General features: G+C 50.2%; 2 protein-coding genes across 2 annotated transcripts; both read left to right on the forward strand.

Annotated features, from left to right (window-relative positions):
- On the forward strand, positions 1 to 10324 carry LOC104635308 (protein-arginine deiminase type-2). Its single transcript, XM_075773000.1, has 16 exons — positions 1 to 137; positions 1590 to 1776; positions 1851 to 1920; positions 2078 to 2139; positions 2222 to 2339; positions 2948 to 3073; positions 3803 to 3981; positions 4172 to 4275; positions 4459 to 4570; positions 4649 to 4756; positions 7042 to 7193; positions 7459 to 7603; positions 8676 to 8769; positions 9277 to 9362; positions 9539 to 9667; positions 10091 to 10324. The coding sequence occupies exons 1-16, from the start codon at positions 46 to 48 to the stop codon at positions 10322 to 10324; spliced, it is 1998 nt and encodes a 665-aa protein (XP_075629115.1). The 5' UTR covers positions 1 to 45.
- Positions 10325 to 10807: 483 nt separating this feature from the next.
- Positions 10808 to 20532, forward strand: SDHB (succinate dehydrogenase complex iron sulfur subunit B). Its single transcript, XM_075773015.1, has 8 exons — positions 10808 to 10933; positions 11851 to 11978; positions 13209 to 13294; positions 15324 to 15460; positions 15759 to 15875; positions 17872 to 17973; positions 18170 to 18292; positions 20257 to 20532. Exons 1-8 carry the CDS (start codon positions 10859 to 10861, stop codon positions 20332 to 20334), a joined length of 846 nt encoding a protein of 281 aa, XP_075629130.1. The 5' UTR covers positions 10808 to 10858; the 3' UTR covers positions 20335 to 20532.
- Positions 20533 to 21434: the final 902 nt, after the last annotated feature.

Genomic DNA, 21434 nt, shown 5'->3' on the forward strand with positions numbered 1-21434 from the left:
GTGCACGTGCCCATCGTCAGGGCATCCAGGCTGCTGCGCGAGGAGATGCCGGGGGACCGTACGCTCCGGCTGCAGCACGGAAACCGCATCGAGGCCCTGTGCGTGCTGGGCACCTGCATCTCTGCCGACATCTACGGGTGAGTGGGATGCCCCAATGCTCCCTTTCCCCACTCCATTTCTGCACCTCCACCTTTCTCCTCACGTTTACCCCCCCTGTTTATCCTTCTGCAAATCCCCCCTCCCAGTTTTTCCTCCTGCTCCCCCAAAACCCACAGCCCTGACACTGTAATTTAATGCAATTTGTGGGAAAAGTCCTCCCTGGGCTTTGTGAATCTGCACAATTTCCAGGAAAGCTTCAAGCATCCGCATTTGCACGATATTTACCCCGGGTTTGCGATGGCGATGGGTTTGATCCATTTGCGGTCAACAGATCCAGTGTCATCTCAGAAAGGTGCTGGAGAGCGGAGGGATGAGCAGGAATGATGGGAATGGGCTGCAAAGGAGGGGATGCAGCTGGGAGAGGGGAAGAAAGTAAGGTCAGTGATCAAAGTGTTTTGGGAAAGCATGGAAATCCCCACAACACCAGCCCTGCACCCCTAGAAACAACTTAACACATTGCAAGAAAATTATTCCCCCAAAGGAAAAAGTTTAAAAGCTCCTTTCATGGTTCTTTCTCATCTTTGATGCTTTTGCAAATCTCACCCTTGATATTCAAGCCAAGCAGCACAGTTACAACTCATCTGGTATCTCTCCAGGTCAAATCTCCTCCCGGTGGGATTCCCAAAACCCAGAAACAAGGAAACCAAACCAGTTTTTCCATACATAATTAAATGTAATTTAACAATTTAAGAAACGCCCGGGCAGCAGCAAACGAGCACTCAGATTTCCTCTCCCCCTGCCGGTGCGGGTTTGGCAGGGCCACCGGCATCTAGAAACCCAATAAATGATGCTGTAACAGCGATACTGTGCAAGCTCTCGGGTATCGGGGTCACACATGCTCAAAGACAGTCTGCACCTCAGGAGGTGCAAACAGCCCAAAAATAATAACCCTGGAAAAACAGGGAAATTAGGGACAAGGAGCCAGGGAAGGGAAGGAGATACATGGAAAAAAGCAAGGGCACATCAGACTGGGAGCGGTGCAACACCAGCTGCTTTGGGGTTGGATAAAAGTCACCCTGAAAATTAGTTTCCCATGGTAAAGGCTCTCAGCTGGGTTGCTGCACCATTACCATGAGCTGTTAAATACCAGCTTTGCCTCGGCTGGAAAAATAAACATGGATTTCTCCATTGAAGTGCAAACCCAAGTTCAGTTCCAGGGGCACTGACTGTTTTGGCTGTGATTATTATAGATTGCAATCTGCTCTGATGGCTACAAAATAGACTCATTTTGCTAAAATAGTGTGTTCTGCCCTAAAATAAGACACTTAAAGCATTCCCAGGCAGGGAAGAAAGGGCAAAAAGGTATCAGCGGTGAGCGTGGAGACGCCAGCGTGCCCAGTCTTGGCTGTGTTTTGGGCAGTGAAATGAATTGCATTGAGAACCAGGTGTTTTCAGTGCAAGCCTCTAAAAATACAGAGCATTTTTGGCAGGGCGGCCCCGGCCGGGGCAGTCTCCTTCGGCGTGAAGCACACAGAGGGGGTGAACGTGGAGGTGGTGTGCCAGGGCCGAGCCGAGGTCGGGTCGGTCCCCAGCACTGGGACACGGTGGCCACTGGACAAGGGGACAGTCCTGAGGTTCAGCATGAGCCGGGCCAGCACTGAGGTCAATGATAACAAGGTAAGAAGTGGAGTGCGGGACCCCCCACAGAGGGGGAGCATCCTTTGCCCAACCAGGGATTTGGGGGTTTGCAGGTAACGGTCAGCTTTTACGCAGAGGGAGGGCAGCCCATCAACCAAGCTGGGGTCTTCCTCACCGGCATTGGTGAGTACGAAGGCTTCTGCAACTCTTTGGGCCCTTGGAGCCGGGTGTTTTGATGTGGGGGCAGAGACAGACCCAGGTTTGCTGGGTCTGGGGGGGGGCTTTTGCACCCACCCAACCTTGCCGTACCCTGGGATGATGGTGGGGTCTGCCCATCCAGGGATCTCTCTAGATGTCGACGCGGATCGAGATGGCGTGGTGGAAAAAAACAATCCCAACAAGGTAATTCAGCCTCTTCCACCACACAGAAAGTCCACGGGTTTGTAAGAGCCTGAGCTTGCTAAGGCCCAGTGGGGTGTTTTAGGCAAGCTGGACCTGGGGTCCCGAGGGACACGGGGCCATCCTGCTCGTCAGCTGCGACAAGGAGAGCCCCTTCACTCCGACATCAGACTGTGACGACGAAAGGGTATTCAGCAAAGAAGGTAACAACAAAAAAAAATCATATAAAGCAAAAAATGCTCCATTACTCCCCTTCTTTAACCTTTTTGGAGATGAAATTTTCCTTGGGAACCGACTGCCCATGAGCTGCTCTCCACCAAGCTGCTGAGTAAGCTTCCTACATGGGAATTTTTTTTTTTTTTAATGCCACCTAAACTAATTGCAGTCAAGCAGGGGCATGTAGCACAGCCAGAAAAATAGCAGAGGTGCCACAGACAGCAGGGCTTGGTCAAGGGAAGCTCCACACAGGTGAGAGGAGCTCGGGGCAAGGCGTGCAGCCAGCAGCCAGGAATACCTGCCTGTTCCTGGAAAACTAAAACCACGCAGAGTCGGTGCCCATTGACTTCTTGAGGCCAGGGACTGGCTGTGCCAGGGCTGCTGGGGAAAAAGAGAAAAGGGCATTTGTTTCAAAGAACAAGCCACAAGCTTTGCTAGCAGGACCGCAGGTTGTTTTTCCAGTTTGCAAAGGCCAGTAGCAAGGGAAGAGCAGATTTCTTGGCACAGGAGATGCAAACCCCAAGAGGGAACATGCAATCCAGCCAGAGCTGCGCTGTGCAATCACCCATCAATTATTTTTTTGTTTGCACCCCAGATTTGCTGGACATGTCTCGGATGGTCTTGAGGACCAAAGGGCCACAACGCCTGCCCCGGGGTTATGAAATCGTTCTCTATATTCCTGTCTCCGATGCTGACAAAGTTGGGGTCTTTTACATGCAGAGTAAGTCCTTCCTCCTCATTTGTGGTGCTTTGATATCCCTGCAAGCTCTTTTCTTTCCATCTGTGACCTTGTCCTCTCCATGCTCTTCAATAGCACTTCTGAAGCAAGTCATGCCCTCAGCATCCCTTCTCCAAATTTTTCCCATGTTGAGTATTCTCTCTTCTCCATTGATTGGAAAGCTTTGCAGATTAACAAGCAGAGGCACAGCGCCATAAAGCCATTTATCCAAGGTCATCCAGCAAAGGAGTAGCAAAAAAAAAAAGCCATGTGTCCTGACACCCAGGTGCCTTATCCATGATGGCAACACACTCTACAACACATTTTCCCTTTCTTGTTCCCTGGGACCAAACCCGCACCATCCAGTGCAGAAACGTGCCGTTAAGTAGCTTGGTCTTGTCTCTCCATGCAGAGGCAGTCTGTTGGCAGGGTTGGTGGCATTGTCATCCCACAGCAGGTCAGATGGGGCTGCAAGGGCAAAAACCCCACGAAAACATCTTCCCAGTGACTGCTCCATCCAAGGGAAGGCCGAGACATTTTTCCTCGCCCTTCTTGTGCATGACAGCAAAATTGCAAGCCCCTTAACTCTTATTTTAAGGTACTTCTGCCAGATTAAGTTGTATCCACTCACAGAGGCGGGATTGCGGTACCTCCTTGCACACAAGCAAAATAGGCTTGAAACCACCACCAAAACTTTGAAAGTTGTCCACCTTTCCCTTTCTCTTCTCGTAGATCCCTTCTTTGGGCAGCGCTATGTCCATGTGCTGGGCCAGAGAAAGCTGTACCACACCGTGCAATACACCAGCGGGGCTGCCGAGCTCGACTTCTTCGTTGAGGGGCTCCGCTTTCCCGATGACACCTTCCCAGGGCTGGTCTCCATCCATGTCAGCCTCCTGGAGACCCTGGCTGAGGTCTGGGGGCTCCGGGGAAGGAGTGCAGATGGGAGGCTGCAACAGCCCAAGGAGTATGGAGAAGGGGATTGAATGGAGGGCAGTCCCCATTCATTTACCCCAAAAATGACCTCGAGGGTAGGGAATTTGGGGGGGGCAATAGTGGTAAACAGGGTGTGGAAAGTCCCCAATTTCTGCTTGCCTCCCCCAGGGTATCCCCCATACACCAATCTTCACTGACACGGTAGTGTTCAAGGTAGCACCATGGATCATGACCCCCAACACTTTGGCACCGGTGAATGTCTTCGTCTGCAGGTAAAGGCCAAGGGATGATGCCTTCCCAGCCAGATTAGCATCAGCCCTGCAGCCTCTCCCTGGAGGCCACAGAGACAGGCTGGGGAGGCAATGGGCAGAGGGAAAGGCAGCTGCCTGTAGGGAATATCCATCCATCCATCAGCAGCCCTTCATCCCCTTCCCTCCTGCTATCTGCTTTCCCAGCATGAAGGACAACTACCTCTTTGTCAAGGAGATAAAAAACCTGGTGAACAAGGCTGGATGCGAGCTGAAGGTTTGCTTTGGCTACATCAACCGTGGGGACCGCTGGATGCAGGTAGGTGGGCACCAGAGAGGGGAAAAGCTTTCTCTCTCTGCTGATGTGCCCCATGCAGGTTTTCCTCCCTTCTTTTAGGAAGAGATTGAGTTTGGCTACACCCATGCTCCGCACAAAAGCTTCCCAGTGGTGCTGGACTCCCCTCGAGATGGAGGGCTGGAGCAATTCCCTGTCAAGGAGCTGCTGGTAAGAGCAGGACAGTCACTTGCATGGCCTGAGAAACAGCTTACAGGTTTTTATGCTTAGCCTATTTTGCCAGTCCTAAAACCCTACTTGCACTTGGCTCCTTGAAAGGCCCCACTATGAATTGCCCGAAAAATGAGAGTTTAACACCTCTGCATGCAACTGCATGGAGATATACCCTGTCCACTCCCAGCTGGGAGGACACCAACAGCCTCATCCTCCCTCAACCCAAGGATAAGAGCCTAATCCACAGCCCAGCCATCTGGAAAACCCTTTATCCAGAAAGCGCTGGATGAGAGGGGCAAGGAGGACCTCACACCTCTGGGAACAAAAGACTCCTGCCAAGCTCTGGGACAGGAGTGGATTTCTTCCTCCTGAGTATCTGAGCAATGGGCTGGTTTTTCCTTTCCTCCTCCACACCTGCAAATATGCAGCAGCTCCCAAGCAGGAGAGGAAAGGAAAGTGTGAGAGGAGTCAATTTACTTGGTCAGAAGAGAGCAAGATGCAGCCAGCTGCCAAAAACATCCCTGTGGGGCTTCTCTGGCAAAGCAAAGGGCCAGCCATGGGCAGGGCGGGCAAAGAAAGCTGCCTGGGAGAGCAGTGACCCTGGGCAGGGCATTTTGGGAGAGCCCAGCAGAGATAAGCATAGGAAAAAGATGGCTTGAATGACCCCTTTGAGATATCACCATGCAGAAAGGGCAGGACATCCTCAAGTAGCCACTAAATCTCTGCCCCATACACCCAGCCAGGCCCTGGCAGCAGTCCCAGCCTTGGTCTTCTCTCCGACAGCAATGGGAGAAGAGGACAGCTCACTTTTTTTTACCAGATGTCACTTTGAGGAAGGTTAAGTGCTTTTAAAAGCATTGAAATACATCTTTTCTCATGCCTGAAATGAGTACATGCAGTCCCGCATTCATCAGACAGGATGGGAATAGTGCACTGATCTACTCCTTCGCCAAAAAGCCGGGCAACCGCTCCTATCTGCCCTCTTTAGGAATTGCTTTGCTTCATATTTAGAGAAGCAGTTTCAGCCTTTGGAGCTGCTAACACATTATACTCCAATTTCTGCTTTGAAGCCTCCCCTAATCCCCAGTCCTATTTTTCCAATCTCATTTTCCAGCTAGAAATATTTAGCCAAATGCAACACGCACGGGTCCTCTAAGCCCCTGGGACCCTGCGCCAGGGAAAAAGGAGACGAGAGGGAATTAGCCCCTCAAAATCAATCTGGAACTGATAGGACTTGGATGCGACCTGCAAACCTGGGATGAACCAGCGCCTCGACAGTTGAAACCATACCAGCTCCATGGTTTATTAAACTGAAATAAGCTGAGAGCAGGTGTTTCATGCTCAGTCCCTTCTGTAGCACCCGGGGAAAGGATCTGACCCCCAGCCATCCTCCCCAAAAATACATGGGGAGCTTTGGGGAAAAGGCAGCCCTGCTGCACTCTCTATCCCAGCTTCTCCAAACACCTCCAATTAAAAAAAAAAAAGCAGCTTCTAGATCAAAGCCATGCACCCTCAGGTTATCCCTGCTCATTTTTATTGACTTGTATATTTGGTTTATCCCTAAGGAAACCCAACACTAATAAGTGGTCGGGATTGAACGCAAGCCCAACAGATACTTGATCTTGTCCCAGGGGCTGCTGCAAGCTCCAAGCCCAGGTTGACTTGAACTGGAGAGCAAGGACAGGTTCAAGGCAGGATTTTTGTCCCACTGCTGCCTTTTTTGCCCCATTTTTAGCATTGAGGTCTCTCCCCCAGGGCATTTGACCCTGGCACATCACAACCAAGGGTTAATTACCCCTGCATGCACCACACCTTAAATCCCGAATATATTAAGCCCTGAAAAATCAGAGCTTAAATGGGATTTAAGAGAAGTACAGCCCTTTGGGTGGCTCTTCTGCCCAGGGTAGATTTACCCTCAAGGGCTGAAGTTCATCTCACTCAACAAGAGCCATCCAGAAACTCAGCTTCAGGGCTCCCCCAGCACCTAATTAGCTTAATGCAAACACTTAAACATTGGCTGCAGGATAGCAGAGGAGGTCTCTCCACACTCAATGCCCCAGCTCTGCCCCTGGCATTTGCCATTTATTACTGAGCTTAGATGACCCAGAGACCTTTATCCTCTTCCCTTTCCTTTAGCCTCTCCCCATCCAAGGTCAGGCTTCATTCTTGATTTTTTTTTTTACCCACTCAAGCAGGTCCAAGCCCAACAGGAGGGATAAAATCAAAGGCACAGAGGCAAGGGGAACTCAGGGCAAAGCCCATGGTGATTTCTCTTTCCCCAGGGCCCTGACTTTGGCTATGTGCGCAGAGAACCCCTCTTCGACGCCATCAACAGCCTCGACTCCTTCGGCAACCTGGAGGTCAGCCCACCCGTGACCGTGGCAGGGAAGGAGTATCCCCTGGGGAGGATCCTCATCGGCAGCAGCTTTCCCATGTAAGAGATGGGAAACCCACATTTTGGGGAGCAAAGGAACCATGATTGCCCCTAAACATCATTTTAAAAAATTATATTAAGGGCCTTATTTAGCCATTCCCTGACCAGCTGCCAGTCTGGTCCCCTATGGAGTAGGTACACCTAATCTCTACATTCACACTCTTCTTTCTTTCCTCCACCTTGGTAACAATTTATATGTACATAGATATTGATGCATAAGTATTTAGTCCCCTTATTCCCTCTCTCGGGGGTATTTCACCCCCAGATCTGCAGGGAGAAGAATGACCAGAGTGGTGCGGGATTTCCTCTACGCCCAGCAAGTGCAGGCTCCCGTGGAGCTCTACTCCGACTGGCTGGCCGCCGGCCACGTTGACGAGTTCATCACTTTTGTGCCTACCTCCGATGCAAAGGTACCCCAAAACCCCATACCACTCTGTGGTTTCTCTTCTGAGCAGCTAATCCCATTGGGGCACCTCTAGGGAAACCTCCAAAGCTCCTTTCCTTGACAGTAGCAGACAGATTTTTCCTTAAGTTCTCACCCCTGTCCCCAAAATGAGAGCTCTGAACACAAAAAGGGCCTTGTTGAGCTAATAATCAACACAGAGAAACAAACAAAAAAAAAAGATGCCTGCAAAGGTAGTCCAAGAAATTTAAACCTCAGTATTCACACAGACTGGCCAGGGCTCACAGCTGCCTAGCATCTCCCAGAGGTTTTCAGAAGCTAGCTCTTTCCTCCAGCATGGATTTTATTTCTTCTGACACAAGACTTTTTTCTCCCCAAGGGGAAACCATGGCTTGACCTAGATGGTTCAGAAAAGGAGCATTCATGTGCACAGACACCCCCAAACTCTCCACGCTGTGCCCTTGCCCTCCCCAGGGCTATGCTGAGGTCCTACAAGAGATGCCCTCAAGACTGCAGCAAGCAGCCTCCCACACTCCTCCAAGGAGACCATTCCTGCTGGGGCAAAGCAAGCCAGGACACACACAGGGCCCAGCTCCCGCAAATTCACAATTGCCAGTTTTCCACAGAATTACCTTAATATTGATTTTTAGCCTCCTCTGAAGAAACCAGAGCCTCATTATTGACTTCCTCCATCCTCTCCCACCACCAAACCAGAGACAAAAAAACCCAAAATACCAACCTAAATAGCAGCAGAACTCCCCACCTACCACCTTTATATACCCCACCTGAGGTGGGCAGGATTGGACCCAGCTGCAGCCAGGCTGCAGCCTTCCTCCCTGCCCCAGCAGTGGTTCAATCCCTCGGGGACAGTTAGGTGGGTATTTGCCAACAGCGTAAATCACCACACCTCATTCAGATCTATCCCCTTGGCACTGTGTTAAAAAAAGGCACTAAATAACAGCAGAGACACCTAATTTTAAGAGTTTAAGCTTAAGCTCCTTGCCAAAATAAGCCCCTGAGGTGCCCCAAAGCTTTGGATAAGGCATTTTTGGTGACTGCTCTCCCCTGTCTTGCCCCAGCGATTTCGGATGCTGATGGCCAGCCCCGCGGCATGCTACAAGCTCTTTCGGGAGAAGCAGAAGGAGGGCCAGGGTGAAGCCACTATGTTCAAAGGCAAGGGGACAGCGGGCAGCTTGAGCTGAGCTTTGATGTCGGCTGTTCGAGACAGCCGGAGCCACCCTGCAGAGCAGCCGGCCCGAGGGCGGCAGCGCCTGACCGACGTGCGGGTATCGGGGGGACGTGGGGACATTTTCCCACCCGGTTGTCCTTCACGGCTGGCAAGCGGGATGCCTGCCCACCATACCCAGCCTCCTCAAGCCCTATTTTGGGAAAATGAGTGGGACGGGAGGGATAAAGCCCTCTGCATGGAGGGGATGCTTGCTTGCTCCTGTGGGATGGATGATGATAGAACCTTTCCAACGTTCTTTTCAATGGGCAGAGGTTTTCCTCCCACCCAGTTTCCCAATTAACTAAGAATTGGGACTCCTGGCAGCCTGAACGTCAAGCTCAGGGAATCGGTATTTTGGGTTTGTTTGGGGTTTTTCCATCTCTGTGCCCCTGTTTTAAGCCAGGCTCCTACCAGCACCATTTCATTTTGACAGGGGGGTTTTGCATTTACAGGGTATTCGGGGGCAGACACGAAACGCGTCACCATTAACAAGGTCCTTTCCAATGACATCCTGGTGCAACAGAACCAGTATGTCCAGGTAATAACTGATATTTCTGGTAATAATTAATATTTCTTGCAATAACCACCCCAGGGTGGTGCAAACCCTTAAGGGGAGGTGTTGCCTTTTGGCTCTCCTCCCGCGTGAGATGGTTTTGGGGACCGTGTCCACCTGTGTCCCCCCCTTTTTGACCTGCTCTTCTTGATCTCCTCCAGCGCTGCATCGACTGGAACAGAGATGTCCTCAAGAAGGAGCTGGGCTTGATGGAGGAGGACATCATCGACCTGCCGGCCCTCTTCAAGCTGGACAAACAGGGCAAAGCCGTGCCGTACTTCCCCAACATGGTGAGGGGGGGTCCCCGCTCCTTGGGTCCTCCCCAAAAAACAGCTTATTCAACCAGGATGAATCCCCAAAATTGTCAAAAAAAAGCAGTATATTTACAGCTGCCCAGAAAGTATCTCCAGCCAGGTTTGGATAAGCCCAGGTCTGCCACAACTTTGTGGCTTTGTCTTGCTTGCGGTTGGGTTAAACTATGTAGTTTTGAGGTGAAAACTTTTCAAAGTGGTGAAACTGCAAGGCGCGGGGGGCATTTTAAGGATAAAAAAGGGGGAAACGATGATGGATTTGGAGGTCTGGGGGAGGGTGGCTGCAAAAATTGGTGTCGATGCCCCATTTCGGGGTGAGGCCAATGGAGGAGGGTGGCCGGCGGTTTTCCCTTGGCTTCATCGGTCCTGATGCCACTGGGCTCCTCCTGTGTCACCCCACAGGTCGCCATGATCATCCTGGCCAAGGACCTGGGTATCCCCAAACCCTTCGGTCCCATAGTGGGGGGCGAATGCTGCCTGGAGCGACGGACCCGCTCCCTCCTGGAACCACTGGGTCTACGCTGCTGTTTCCTCGAGGACGTGGCCTCCTACCACGGCAGGCTCGGGGAGGTTCGCTGCGGCACCAATGTCCAGCGACGGCCCTTCGCCTTCAAATGGTGGCACGTAACGCCATAGCGGGGCCTCCTTTCCCCTCCACCTTCATCCCCGGCAGCTTTTTCAGCGTGTGTTGCTTGCAATTCAGTTAATAAATACATTTGCTGTGAGGAAAGAGATGGGAAATTAAATAATAACAGGTAATAATCGTGAGAGAAAGGGAGGGAAGCCCTCAGGGAGGGTGAGGCGAGGGGACACCATTTTGCCCCTCGGTGCCCTCCATTTTGCCCTGCCTGGTGTTGGGGCAGGCAGGAGGGCCTGGGCACCTCCCCTGCAGAAAGAATTCGGCTGGGAATTAATGGGGGGGCCGCACTGGTCTCCCCCCTGCCTAAAAGAGGGGGATCCAGGCGTCCTGGCCCCGCCATCCACAGGCCGCGCCATCCACAGGCCTCGCCACACTCAACATGGCGTCTCCTCAGCGACCGCCGCCACACCCAAGATGGCTGCCACCAGAGCCCCGCCCCTCCTTCCCCTTAAAGCCGCGCTCGATGCCCTGCCTGGGAGGTTACTTCCGCTTCCGGGGTGGGAGAGGGGTCGGATCTGCGTAACGCCAAGATGGCGGCGGCCGTGGTGGGAGTCTCCTTGAGGCGCGGCGTCCCCGGGCGGCTCCTGCGGGCCGGTCCGCGGCCGGTGAGGGGTCTGGAGCCGTCCTGCTCCGGGCAGCTGGGCGGGGGACCCTCGGGGGAGGCGTGGTGCGAGGGGCGGAGGGGCTGGAGAGGGTGCGAAGGGAGTTAGGGGGTGAGGAGGGCTGAGGTGGGGCGGGGGTGTGGCAGGCAAGATTGGGGCTGGGCAAGAGGGGATGGGGCTGAGGGGGCCGGAGGGAGTGCAGGGAGGGCTGGGAGGAAGATGGGGGGGGTGCAGAGGAACCTGGGGGGCTGGAGGGGGTGCAGGGAGGAAGCTGGGGGGGATACACGGGGGCTTGGAGGAAGCTGGGGGCACTCAGAGGAAGCTGGGGGGCAGGAGGGGGTCCAGGATGCAGTACAGGATGGGAAGAGGGTTCAGAGTGGGTAAGAGACGGGGGGTAGGAGTCGACTTTGGGGGCAGGAGGATGTGTAAGGACATGCTGGGGTGGGTCTGGAGGTCCAAAAGCAGCAGGAAAGGGTCTGGAAGAGTTTAGGAGAAGAGGTTGAAGGGTGACAGAGGAAGAGGTGAGGCAGGAGGTGCAGAAGAGAGTTGTTTGTCTGGAGTGGGCTAGAGATGCGACTGGGAGCTTCCAAGGGCAGTTTTGGCGCAGGGAGAGCTTTCAGGGCTGTGGAGGAAAGGCAGACACTGCAGGAGCACCCGTGGGCTGCCTGTTGTTTTTAGGATTATCCCCTCTGCCTTGGGGAGGAGGAGGGAGCCCCAGGACAGAGGTGTCTGCCTGGGCCCACGTGCGCAGCTCCGGCAAATCCTTGAGAGCATTTTCCAAAAGCTGTACAAGTGCCCAAATACAAACGATGGGTCCTGAGGAATTGCCCCAAAGCACACGACCTCAAGTCATTTTATTTTTCGGTGCTAAGAGCAACCCAAAGGATCCTAAAGGCTGTTTCGCTGTCATTTGAATACAGATATGTCGGGGAGCGCAGACGGCAGCCGTGGCGGCGCCCCGTATCAAGAAGTTTGCCATCTACAGATGGGATCCCGATAAGCCTGGGGACAAGCCCCGCATGCAGACGTATGAAGTGGATTTGAATAAGTGAGTGTGTGCCCCATTAGGGAGAGGCTTCGTACTGGGGCCGCGTGTGCACGTTGGTTATCAGAGAAGTGATAACAGAGGGTGGTTGAGGAGTACTTCAGCTGACAGCTAAAGGTGTCAGCGGTCTCATTAAGCCTCAGGGACTGTTAAAACCTTGTTGGAGTGGCCAGGGAGGTGATGCCTCAGCTGTGTTAGAGCACCTCGTTGTCAGAACCCGCGAGAGTGGTGTTATTTCCTGATAAAGCAAATCTTACTGTGATCACATGGGATTATCTTCCCCTCCCTCACCTGTCAGTGCTAAGCATGGCAAATAAAAAAAACCCCTGTACTCTGAGTGCTGATATCTTGATAGCTGTCAGCAGTACAACGGTCACTTTGTTTTGTGACTTCTGTGAGGTTTTTCTCAGCGTCCTGGAGTTGTGTTACATACTTGAATGTGTTCATTGCTTTAATAAGCTTTATTTATATAGCAAATTTTGGGGCACGTTCCAAAAGGAAACTGTTGTGTAGCTCACAGTGCCAGACCTGTGAGCTAAGGTGAAGCTTTATCAACTATTCTCATGGTTTTCTTAACACTTAGTTACTTCTGATTTACAGATCGTGTTAAACTTGTCGTAACCACCTGCACGCTTGTGCAGAAACCTTTGCGTGGGCACGTGTGCCTCGATTTCCCTGTGCTCTTGCCAGAAGGATTCACGTCGAGTCCTTTCTGAAAGCTTCGGACACAAAGCCATGCAGCTCCCTGCTTAAGCAGCACATGACACACTCAAATTTTTGTGGGACTTGCACCAGTTAATAATTTCTGGGTGTTGCCTTGACTGCCGTATAGAAAATTACATAAGTTGTCCAAGACTGTTTTTGTGCGAGCCTCTTGTGACTAATGAGAACAGGCAGACTTGTCAAAACCTGACCCAAAAGGAGAAAACCGGTAGCAAGGCGCTTGTTTTTCAGTTGTGCTGCCTGAACCCTCTCAAGCTGAGCCAAATCTTTGGGCGCCAGGAGAAGAAAGGGCTTCTTCCCCACCCTCAACCCTGGGGCGTGCCGAGGTGAATGGGTCATGCTGCTCACTCGATATCTCTCTCTTTTTTGCTGGGAATTGGCCAGCAAAATGTATTTTTAATTGTGGTTGATCAAAGTCCTTTTAGGTGCTGCTTAGCTGGGGTGCCAGAGATCAAGCGCGGAGGCTGAGGGGGAATTATGCAAGTTCACTGATTCTGTTTTCTGTTACAGATGTGGGCCTATGGTGCTCGATGCTCTGATCAAGATTAAAAATGAACTGGACTCCACTCTGACCTTCCGCAGATCATGTAGGGAAGGTAAGAAGGATTTTTCCAGCCTGCTAAACTGAAGATTGCCTTTAAAAAAACCTGTTTATCGCTGACAGCATACGTGTGACCTCTAGAAAACTTCAGGGTAGATGCCAGCATACCACTCTCCTCTTCCAGCCGTTGCGTATGAAATACCTCAGTGAATCAAGTAATAAAGCTCGTATTCGCAGGGCGTAATCGCACAGCACTGAGCGATGAGCAAGACGCTTAAACAGCCCCAGTTGTTCCTGTTTCTTTCCTAATCTTGTTCATCTTGCTGCCCTCCAGTGACAAGCTGCGTAGGGAAATCGAGCCGGAGAGATTACAACAGCAAAATTGAGGGGGAAGACGTGGTGAATGGGAATGAATTGTAGGGGCTGCTTTATCTGGTGCTGCTGTGGAAATAAAAAAGGGTGTAACTGGAAGAGTACTTATGACTTCTAGGAATAGCTTCAGGAATCTTTTTTTGGCCCTTTGACTAAGCAAAATGATTGATTGAGGAAAAGGCCATCTGGTGGTTTTACATTGCAGAGCGGCCGGCTGGTTCTCACCCGGCATGTCTCTTTAACTGTGTTAAAACTTACCTGTCCAGGTGACTTTCCCTCTAAAAAAAAAAAAAAAAATCCTAATTCATGGGTAATGTCGGGATGCCAAGTTGAAGATGAGAGTGGTGGAAATGCAGGAAGGGAGGATGCCTTTATGGAATGATTTGTGATTTAATTAGGTGGGTTTGCAAGTAGGAGAAATTTAAGTGCGATTGATGCCTAAAGATGTTTTGACTTGGCTGTAAATGAAAAGCACGCTTTAACGCAACCGTTTCCTGTAGGATCCACACAGCAGACGGAGGAATTTCATACAATGTTGTTCTCAGTGTCGGATATTTAGGTAGTCAACACTGTTCCTGAGCTGCTGGAATTAATTGCGCTGAATACTTTTCTTTGAGAACCTGAAGACAGATTTTCAAGCTAGGCTGGTTCAATCTTGCCCCTTTTTCTACCACGAAGGGGAAAAAAAACCAAATCCTGATGACACATGTTCCTGTTGCATGCTCATGGGTCCGTGTTTGCGGTCCTGGTTCCCTTTCCAGCTGACTGGAAAATACTTGTCACTGTTTCTCGAGTGGGAGGAATAACCTTGGTCAAGTGCCAGTGTTTATCTGGCAGCAAGGGGAAGGCCAGCGCATCAGGCGCTGAGGCAGACTAGCTCATCAGCGCGAGGAGCAGTGGCTTTTCCCTGACTCGTATCAATTGATATGTGTTAAATCCTCTGAAATTAGAGTTTTGCCCTTGTGACACTTGTCATCTTTCTAATATGATGGTTTAGGCATCAGTCTGAATTGGATACCCAAGCTCCTGACCTGAGCAGTATCTGTGACAGTTCTGCAGTGGTTTTTCTTGTAAACCTTGGCCTTTCGTGGGCTTCATCTGATCCTTCTATTACTGGGAGATCATTAACGGTGTCATTTAATCCATTTGTTAAGCTATTTATATGCTGTTTGTTCTGGTGAGCGTCTGTCCTCTCACCTTTGGGAGTTAATGAATGCAGTTTATGGCACCAGTCTGCCCTGCTGCGGAAGGCACGGAGAGAAGCTTCTCCCTTAGAGAGTTTGTTTATGTTCCTGACCTTCAGGGATGCGCCTGGTTCCCTTGTTGTCGTCTTTGCGTTAGCTGCTTTCCCATCGATACGAGCTCGTGCTTCGAACTTGTGAACAAAACTTATTTAGGTTTCCCCCGCCCTAAGTAGCATGGAAAAAGTAATGAATGATGCGAAAGGGATGAAGTGTCCAAGCCGCTTGTTTTCTGCTGTGGAAGGAAGCTCCGCACTGAGAATGTGTTGAGGCTTTAATGAAAGTGACTCCTGTGTTTGTTCTTTATTTAAATAGCGACGTGTTTGGCCCAATGGCAACTTCTGGCGTTTTTCTTGTCACGTACAGAGTTTCTTGAAGACAACCTGGGGCTGTGTTTGGGGCCAAGAGGATTTTCCTCAAGTAGGATAAGAGGGTAAAGAGCTAACGCTTTATTCTTTTTCTCCCGCTCAGGCATCTGCGGCTCTTGTGCTATGAACATTGCTGGCGGCAACACGCTGGCCTGTATCAAAAGAATTGACCCCGATCTCAACAAGATCACTAAAATCTACCCTCTCCCCCACATGTATGTGGTGAAGGACCTTGTTCCGGTGAGTGTCTGCCTCTGTCAGCTTGCGACCAGGGCTAACGCCGTTCCAGGGGTTCGGACTTGGCTTGGAAGGGATAACGTTGGGAGGTGCCACAAGATCGGGCCTCGCAGTTCGCATGTTACTCTGGCTGGTGTTTTCTGGTTTGGGTGGGTCTGAGCTTCACAGCAGTGACTAAATCTGTCCTCATTTGAAGGAATGTGGCCAGTTGAGGTGCAAAATGCCGCCTTCTGTTGGAGTTCAATCCCTTATGCATCAGTTTGGCTTACTAAATGTGACCTGTTTGCCTTCTGACTCCTAGGACTTGAGTAACTTCTACGCACAATACAAATCCATCGAGCCTTACCTGAAGAAGAAGGATGAGTCGAAACAGGGCAAGGAGCAGTACCTGCAGTCCATAGAAGACCGTCAGAAACTGGTTGCTGCTTCTTTTCTACCATTGAAATCCCTTCCAGATAAGACCAGAGTTAAATATTAACATGCAGTAGCTTCTAGTTCCTATAATGACAAAGCTGTCTGGTGCAAAAACCCGACGTGGGTGGAATCTGCTCGCTGAAATGCAGTGTCATGGCATGCCTGCATTGCTAGGGGTAACGTTTGCTAATGAAACGCAGTCGTGGTTGTGATGGGGACTCTGATCTCATTTCCACCGTCTGTGCTGCGAAACCACGTGCGTTTGTAAAAACATTCTGCAGGCTACAGGCTTGTAATATCCCAGCGGAGATAAGGCACTGCAGTTTATGCTGGCACGTAGGCTGTCGGGCTCAGCACTGTCTTGTCTAGCTGCAGCATGCTAAATGATGCTCTCTTGTTGCTGCTTGCTGGATTTTTACAGCTCTAAAAACTTCACTTTTGGATGTGGAGGCACAAGCGTGATGTGTTAGTGCAAGTCTTTGGGCGTCCATCTTGAGCACTGCGTGATTTTTGAGGGGGTTTTCTGGGAACGTAGTGGTGGTGGTCCAAAGTCTCTGCGTAGAGCTGGAGGGTGTCTGAGGAACCATTTGAACCGCTGGGAGATAATGGCTTTAGAAAAAGTTTATAGTGCGGGTAAGTTCTTGCCTGGATAAGAAAGAGGTGAATATGAACAACGAAGAGGAAGGCTGTTTCAAGGGGATTCAATGAAAACACGTGAGCTGCGGCCTAATTCTCTGCAGTGGTCTTTGGAAGTTTTCCGTTGCGTGTGTTTGCTGTGAAGTTAACATCTGATGAATAGACAGGTTGTGTGCCGGAGTTGTCGGCAGCACCACGCGACTGGCGCTGTGACGTCTTAACAACTGCAGGCTTTTACGGTCTGAAAGAATCTTTATCCAAAGGCAACGGTTAGTTCTCCTGCACCGCTTCAGAATGTTATCTGATCCAGATGTCAGGTCTAAAGGCACTCTCCTGTCACATGGTTTTCATAAAGCGGCATCCTTGAAATCACGTTCTTGTTCAAGTAGAAATAAGCAAACCTAAAAGTGGCTGCAAGAGCTGCCTGAATCTTTCTGACAACTCGTAAACTTGCTTTTTATCTTGCTGCTGAAGTTTCTCTTGCTTTGGGAATGGCAGGAGAAACTTGGGATCGGTGTCAGCTGAAAAACTCTCACCTTTTCCTTTAAATTGCCAATCATTTGAAATATTATAATGAGAAATAAAACAAACTTAGAGCAAGAAGGCAACTCTGACTTAAATACCTTTGGCAAGTCTTTCCAAAAGTGTGTTAGAGCAGCCTCTCTAAAGCTGAAGACTTGCTACAAGCTCCCAGGAGATTTTGGCATCGGGAATCTTTGTAAACTAAATTTAATGAGACCCTTGTCCCCAAAAGCAACTTTCAGGTACGTGGTTTAAGCCAGGCGGTGGGAGAGCAATTGAGCTAGGAGACCTGGGAGACCTCTGCTCCTCGGAGTTTGACTGTCTTCTGCCTGATGTTGCTTCCATGTTGGTCTTGACTTCTTCAGTGCCCAAAATAAAAAGGCCTTAATTTCTGTAAAAATGGCAAAATGGCTAAAGATTCACACCATTCTCATTCTGAAAGAGCTTGGGGATCCTCTCAAAGCACGTGCCAGACTATGAGCTCTTCTACCCCTAGGCTGTTGGGCGGACTTTGCTCTTCTCTTCTGTAACACTGCCTTGAATTGTTCATCGGTTATGTATCTCTGCCTTTCCTCAGCCACTTACTGGGACAGGCTGGAAGGAAGGAATGCAGGGACATTGAGCAATTTTCACGCTTTTTCTTCAGTTAATGCTTTCTTCCCCCCCTTTAATCACAAAAAAACCCAGTTTATTATATAGTGGTCAAGTTGGGAGGATTGCCAGATCTTGTTTTGGAGGACATGCATGTAGGAATTGCTTTCTTTGGCAACGCTTTGTCAGCTCAAGTTTTTAAGGTTTCCTCGTGGGTTTCTGCTTGACTGTGGTCTCCCTCCCCTGTGCAGGATGGACTCTACGAGTGCATCCTGTGTGCCTGCTGCAGCACCAGCTGTCCCAGTTACTGGTGGAACGGGGACAAGTACTTGGGTCCTGCAGTACTGATGCAGGTAAGGATGGATCCCGCCTGTCACATAGGGCTCCCCATCTAAAAGCAATACAAATATTTGTGAGCGGAGGTGGGATAACATTATGTATTCCAGATCTCGGACCAAAATTCTCGAGATAGGTGTTGTTTTTAAAATCTCCCGCTGGTTACGACACCTCGCTGAAGCGTTTGGTGTGTCAAATGCCTCTGACTTTCAGGCCTATCGCTGGATGATTGACTCCAGAGATGACTACACGGAGGAACGCCTGGCACAGCTTCAAGACCCGTTTTCTCTCTACCGTTGTCACACTATCATGAATTGCACGAGGACTTGCCCTAAGGTATGTGTGCGTCCTCCGTATGTCCCTTGTGGGGTTACTGGCTTGTTTCCACACACCTTGTTTCAAACCAATAAGGAAAACACCCGCTTAGGTCATTGTTTTCCTCAAGCTTGGCTTGTTTAGCCTTTTGCAACTCAAAAGTGAGTTACCAGCAGTCTTGCTCGTGATGGTGATTGTACAAGAGGCCGTGGTAAAGTGTGTGTTGTGCATGGCAGGAAGATCTCTTCCTCGTGAGCAAGGCTGTGGCTTTGAGAACCTGTCTGCTCCCAAGGTTTAGGAGTGTGACTGTAGGGCGCAGGCGTGTGAGAGACACTGCCAGTAAACGGTACGGGGAAGTCTGTCCTGCATAGTCCCGGCAGCGGCGTGAGCAATACATGTAACCCCCGTGCAGTGCGGTCTTAAACTCCCAACGGTAGCAGCTCCCCCGCTGTGTTGTGCAACTTGTGTAATGGAGAAGTCTATGACAAGTTTTTGGCGCCTTTGCGGGATGTGTTTTATGCTGTCGGGGCATTTCCTGGTCTGTTCTCTCTGGTATTTCTTCTGAGAACTGAGCAAGCTTTCCCAAATGAGAGCGTGCCTCTTCCTCGTCTTGCAATGACCTTGTGCCTGTTGTTGGGCAGAAAACCAAGCTTTGCTTTCCTGCCAGCCGCAGTGTTTTCTAGCGAGCCTTTGCTTGCACCTGAGTAATTCTTGTGCTGTGAAATAATGCGAAGGCAAACGTTTGAGTGGATCACAGACATGGGGAAAAGGAGATCCTGGAGATCTGGGTTGAGGGCTCAGGAGCGCTGTGTGATGACTATTTTTTTTTCTGTGTGGATTTTTCTAAAGTGATTCACTGACTACAGATAATTTCCCCCTTTGTATAGGCAGCTAGTTCGTGATCTGGCATCAAGCATAGCTTGGCTAAAGGTGAAGGTTCCACTTGAAGTTCTGGCTATGTGTAGGAATGCACGTAGTGGAGGGAAAAGGCACAGTTTCTCGAATTTGAGACACATTTATGGTTAATAACACACTTCCACTCACAAGCTCTAATCCCGGCTGTTGTCTCGATCAGCCCTGAAAGGTTGCATGGTGAGCTCTGCGCCCGGATAATTCCTGTTTGGTGTCTGTCTCGCACCACTGCTGCCGTAATCACGACGATACGGCAGGGCAGTTGTGGTCCTCCTCTCATTCTGAGATTAGGCATGCTTGGTTTGGTAGTGGTGCTGCAGGATTAAGGGCCTTTGCAACACAATGTGTTTATATAGTAGAAAAACCACCTTTAGAAAGCTTAGCTGGCTTTTGTGAGGAGCGTTTTCATCTTGTGACTTAATGTTCTTGCTCGCTTCCTCGTGTCCTCCAATACACGGTTTTTATTCCAGACAAGGAGACAAACCACACCTCTCGTACCGTCACCATCGAGCTTTTACAAGGCAGTTTCCTGCCTCCAGAAGTCATCTCCAAACACCCATAAAAGTGTTGAATTCCTGCTTGAGCTTTATTAAAAGCTCCTATCGCTCAGCCACTCGTTCTTCTCTTTGATCCTCGCGTTGCTGATTAAAACCAGTCCTCCAAAGTCAAATGAGTGGGGTGATTGTTTTTTTTTTTTTCCTCCAAGCGGTGGGAAGTGCTGCTGGTTCAGCCTCCAGGTAGAGGAGGTGAGCTCCCGGCTCTGCGTCCCTACTCCAGGCTGGCTTACTCTTCCCTTGTAAATTGAGTGCAGCAAACCGGGGCTCTGCCTGGTCAGAGCTATCCCTCGGTATCCTGTAACCCACCAGTGTCGGAAAGGAAGCACGAATTATGCCAGACTCCAGCTTTTAGGGGGGGAAAAAAAAAAAAGGGGGGGGTGCTGAGCACCTCCTCTGCTGTAGTTATGAGTAGCAGCATAATTGTGAGTTTACTACGACTTAGGTTGGGGCAAGGGGAGGAGGATGCTCTAACGTGCTGATTTCTCAGAGGAGCTAACTGAAATTTTTCCCTTTTAGGGTTTGAACCCTGGCAAAGCGATTGCTGAGATCAAGAAGATGATGGCTACTTACAAAGAGAAGGCGACCGCTGCGTAATGCTGTCCCCAACCCAAAGTGTGACACAAACATGCTTTACCTGAAAGTGATTTATACCTGATTTAGGAAGAGAAGGTTCCAGCAGGGAATTTGGCGTTTCTCCTGTGGGTTTGCATGTACAATAAATACTGTAAAGAACAAATAAGACTTGTTACTTTATTAACAGTGTTAAACCCATGCCTCTGTTGTAGAATCCCAGACCCCTCTGGTTTGCGGTTTTGTGTGTGTGAGTGGCTGGGGTCACCTCTGAGGCTCCGCCGGGGGGGTGAGGATTTGAAAGTGGCCCCACGGAGATGAACGGAGACAAAATTTCTGCAGTGACCTCGATCCCGTGTCTTCAAAGTGAATATGCATGTGTGGGAAGAGACCAGCAAATAATAAACCCGTGGTGATTAGCAAGGAGAACTCGATGGAAGTGGCTGGAAAGTGTTGGAAGAGTCTCACCCTGCTCTGAAACCCCCGCCGGGGTTCTGGTGAGGAGCAAAGGAGGGCGCAGGCGTGTGGCAAAATACCGGCGGCAGCGCCGCTGGGGAAGAGGCGTCTTGCCTCTGCGCTCCTGGGATGCTTGTTTTTATTGCAAGCCCTAAAGTAGGTGAGATTGATCAGAACAAGGCTGAAGCTTTCTCTTTGCTCTAGTACAAGTGGGGGTTTTAGCTCCAGATTTCTCAAACTTGGACTGTTTGTGGTAGGTTGTTTGCAGTCCTAGGGGGTGGAGAGAAGGGAAACGTTTTTCTGTTTAATAGATTATTTTTTTTTTTTTTGTCTAGATGTAGTAAAAGCTTCTCAGGAGAAGCATCGTGACATTCCTAGAGGTGGTGCGGTGACCAGGATGCTGCCGGCGGGCAGCGCGTGAAGATTTAGGTGGCGTAAAATTGCGTACAGCTCTGGAAAGGCTTACCCCAAAAATGACTGTGGGTTTTGGGGGGTTTTTTCCCCCCATGTGTTTGTTTATCCTGCAGTAAGGGAACCTTGGCCCGTCTCAAGAAGCCAACCTGATGTCACTGCCTTCATTTTTATTTGCAGAAATGCTTATTTCTTTTCCTGGAGCTAACGCCTTCATTCCCAAGAACTGATGTGAGACAGATTTCTGTAAGTCAGAG

Source organism: Balearica regulorum, chromosome 21, assembly GCF_011004875.1.
Source record: "Balearica regulorum gibbericeps isolate bBalReg1 chromosome 21, bBalReg1.pri, whole genome shotgun sequence".
NCBI lineage: Eukaryota > Metazoa > Chordata > Aves > Gruiformes > Gruidae > Balearica > Balearica regulorum.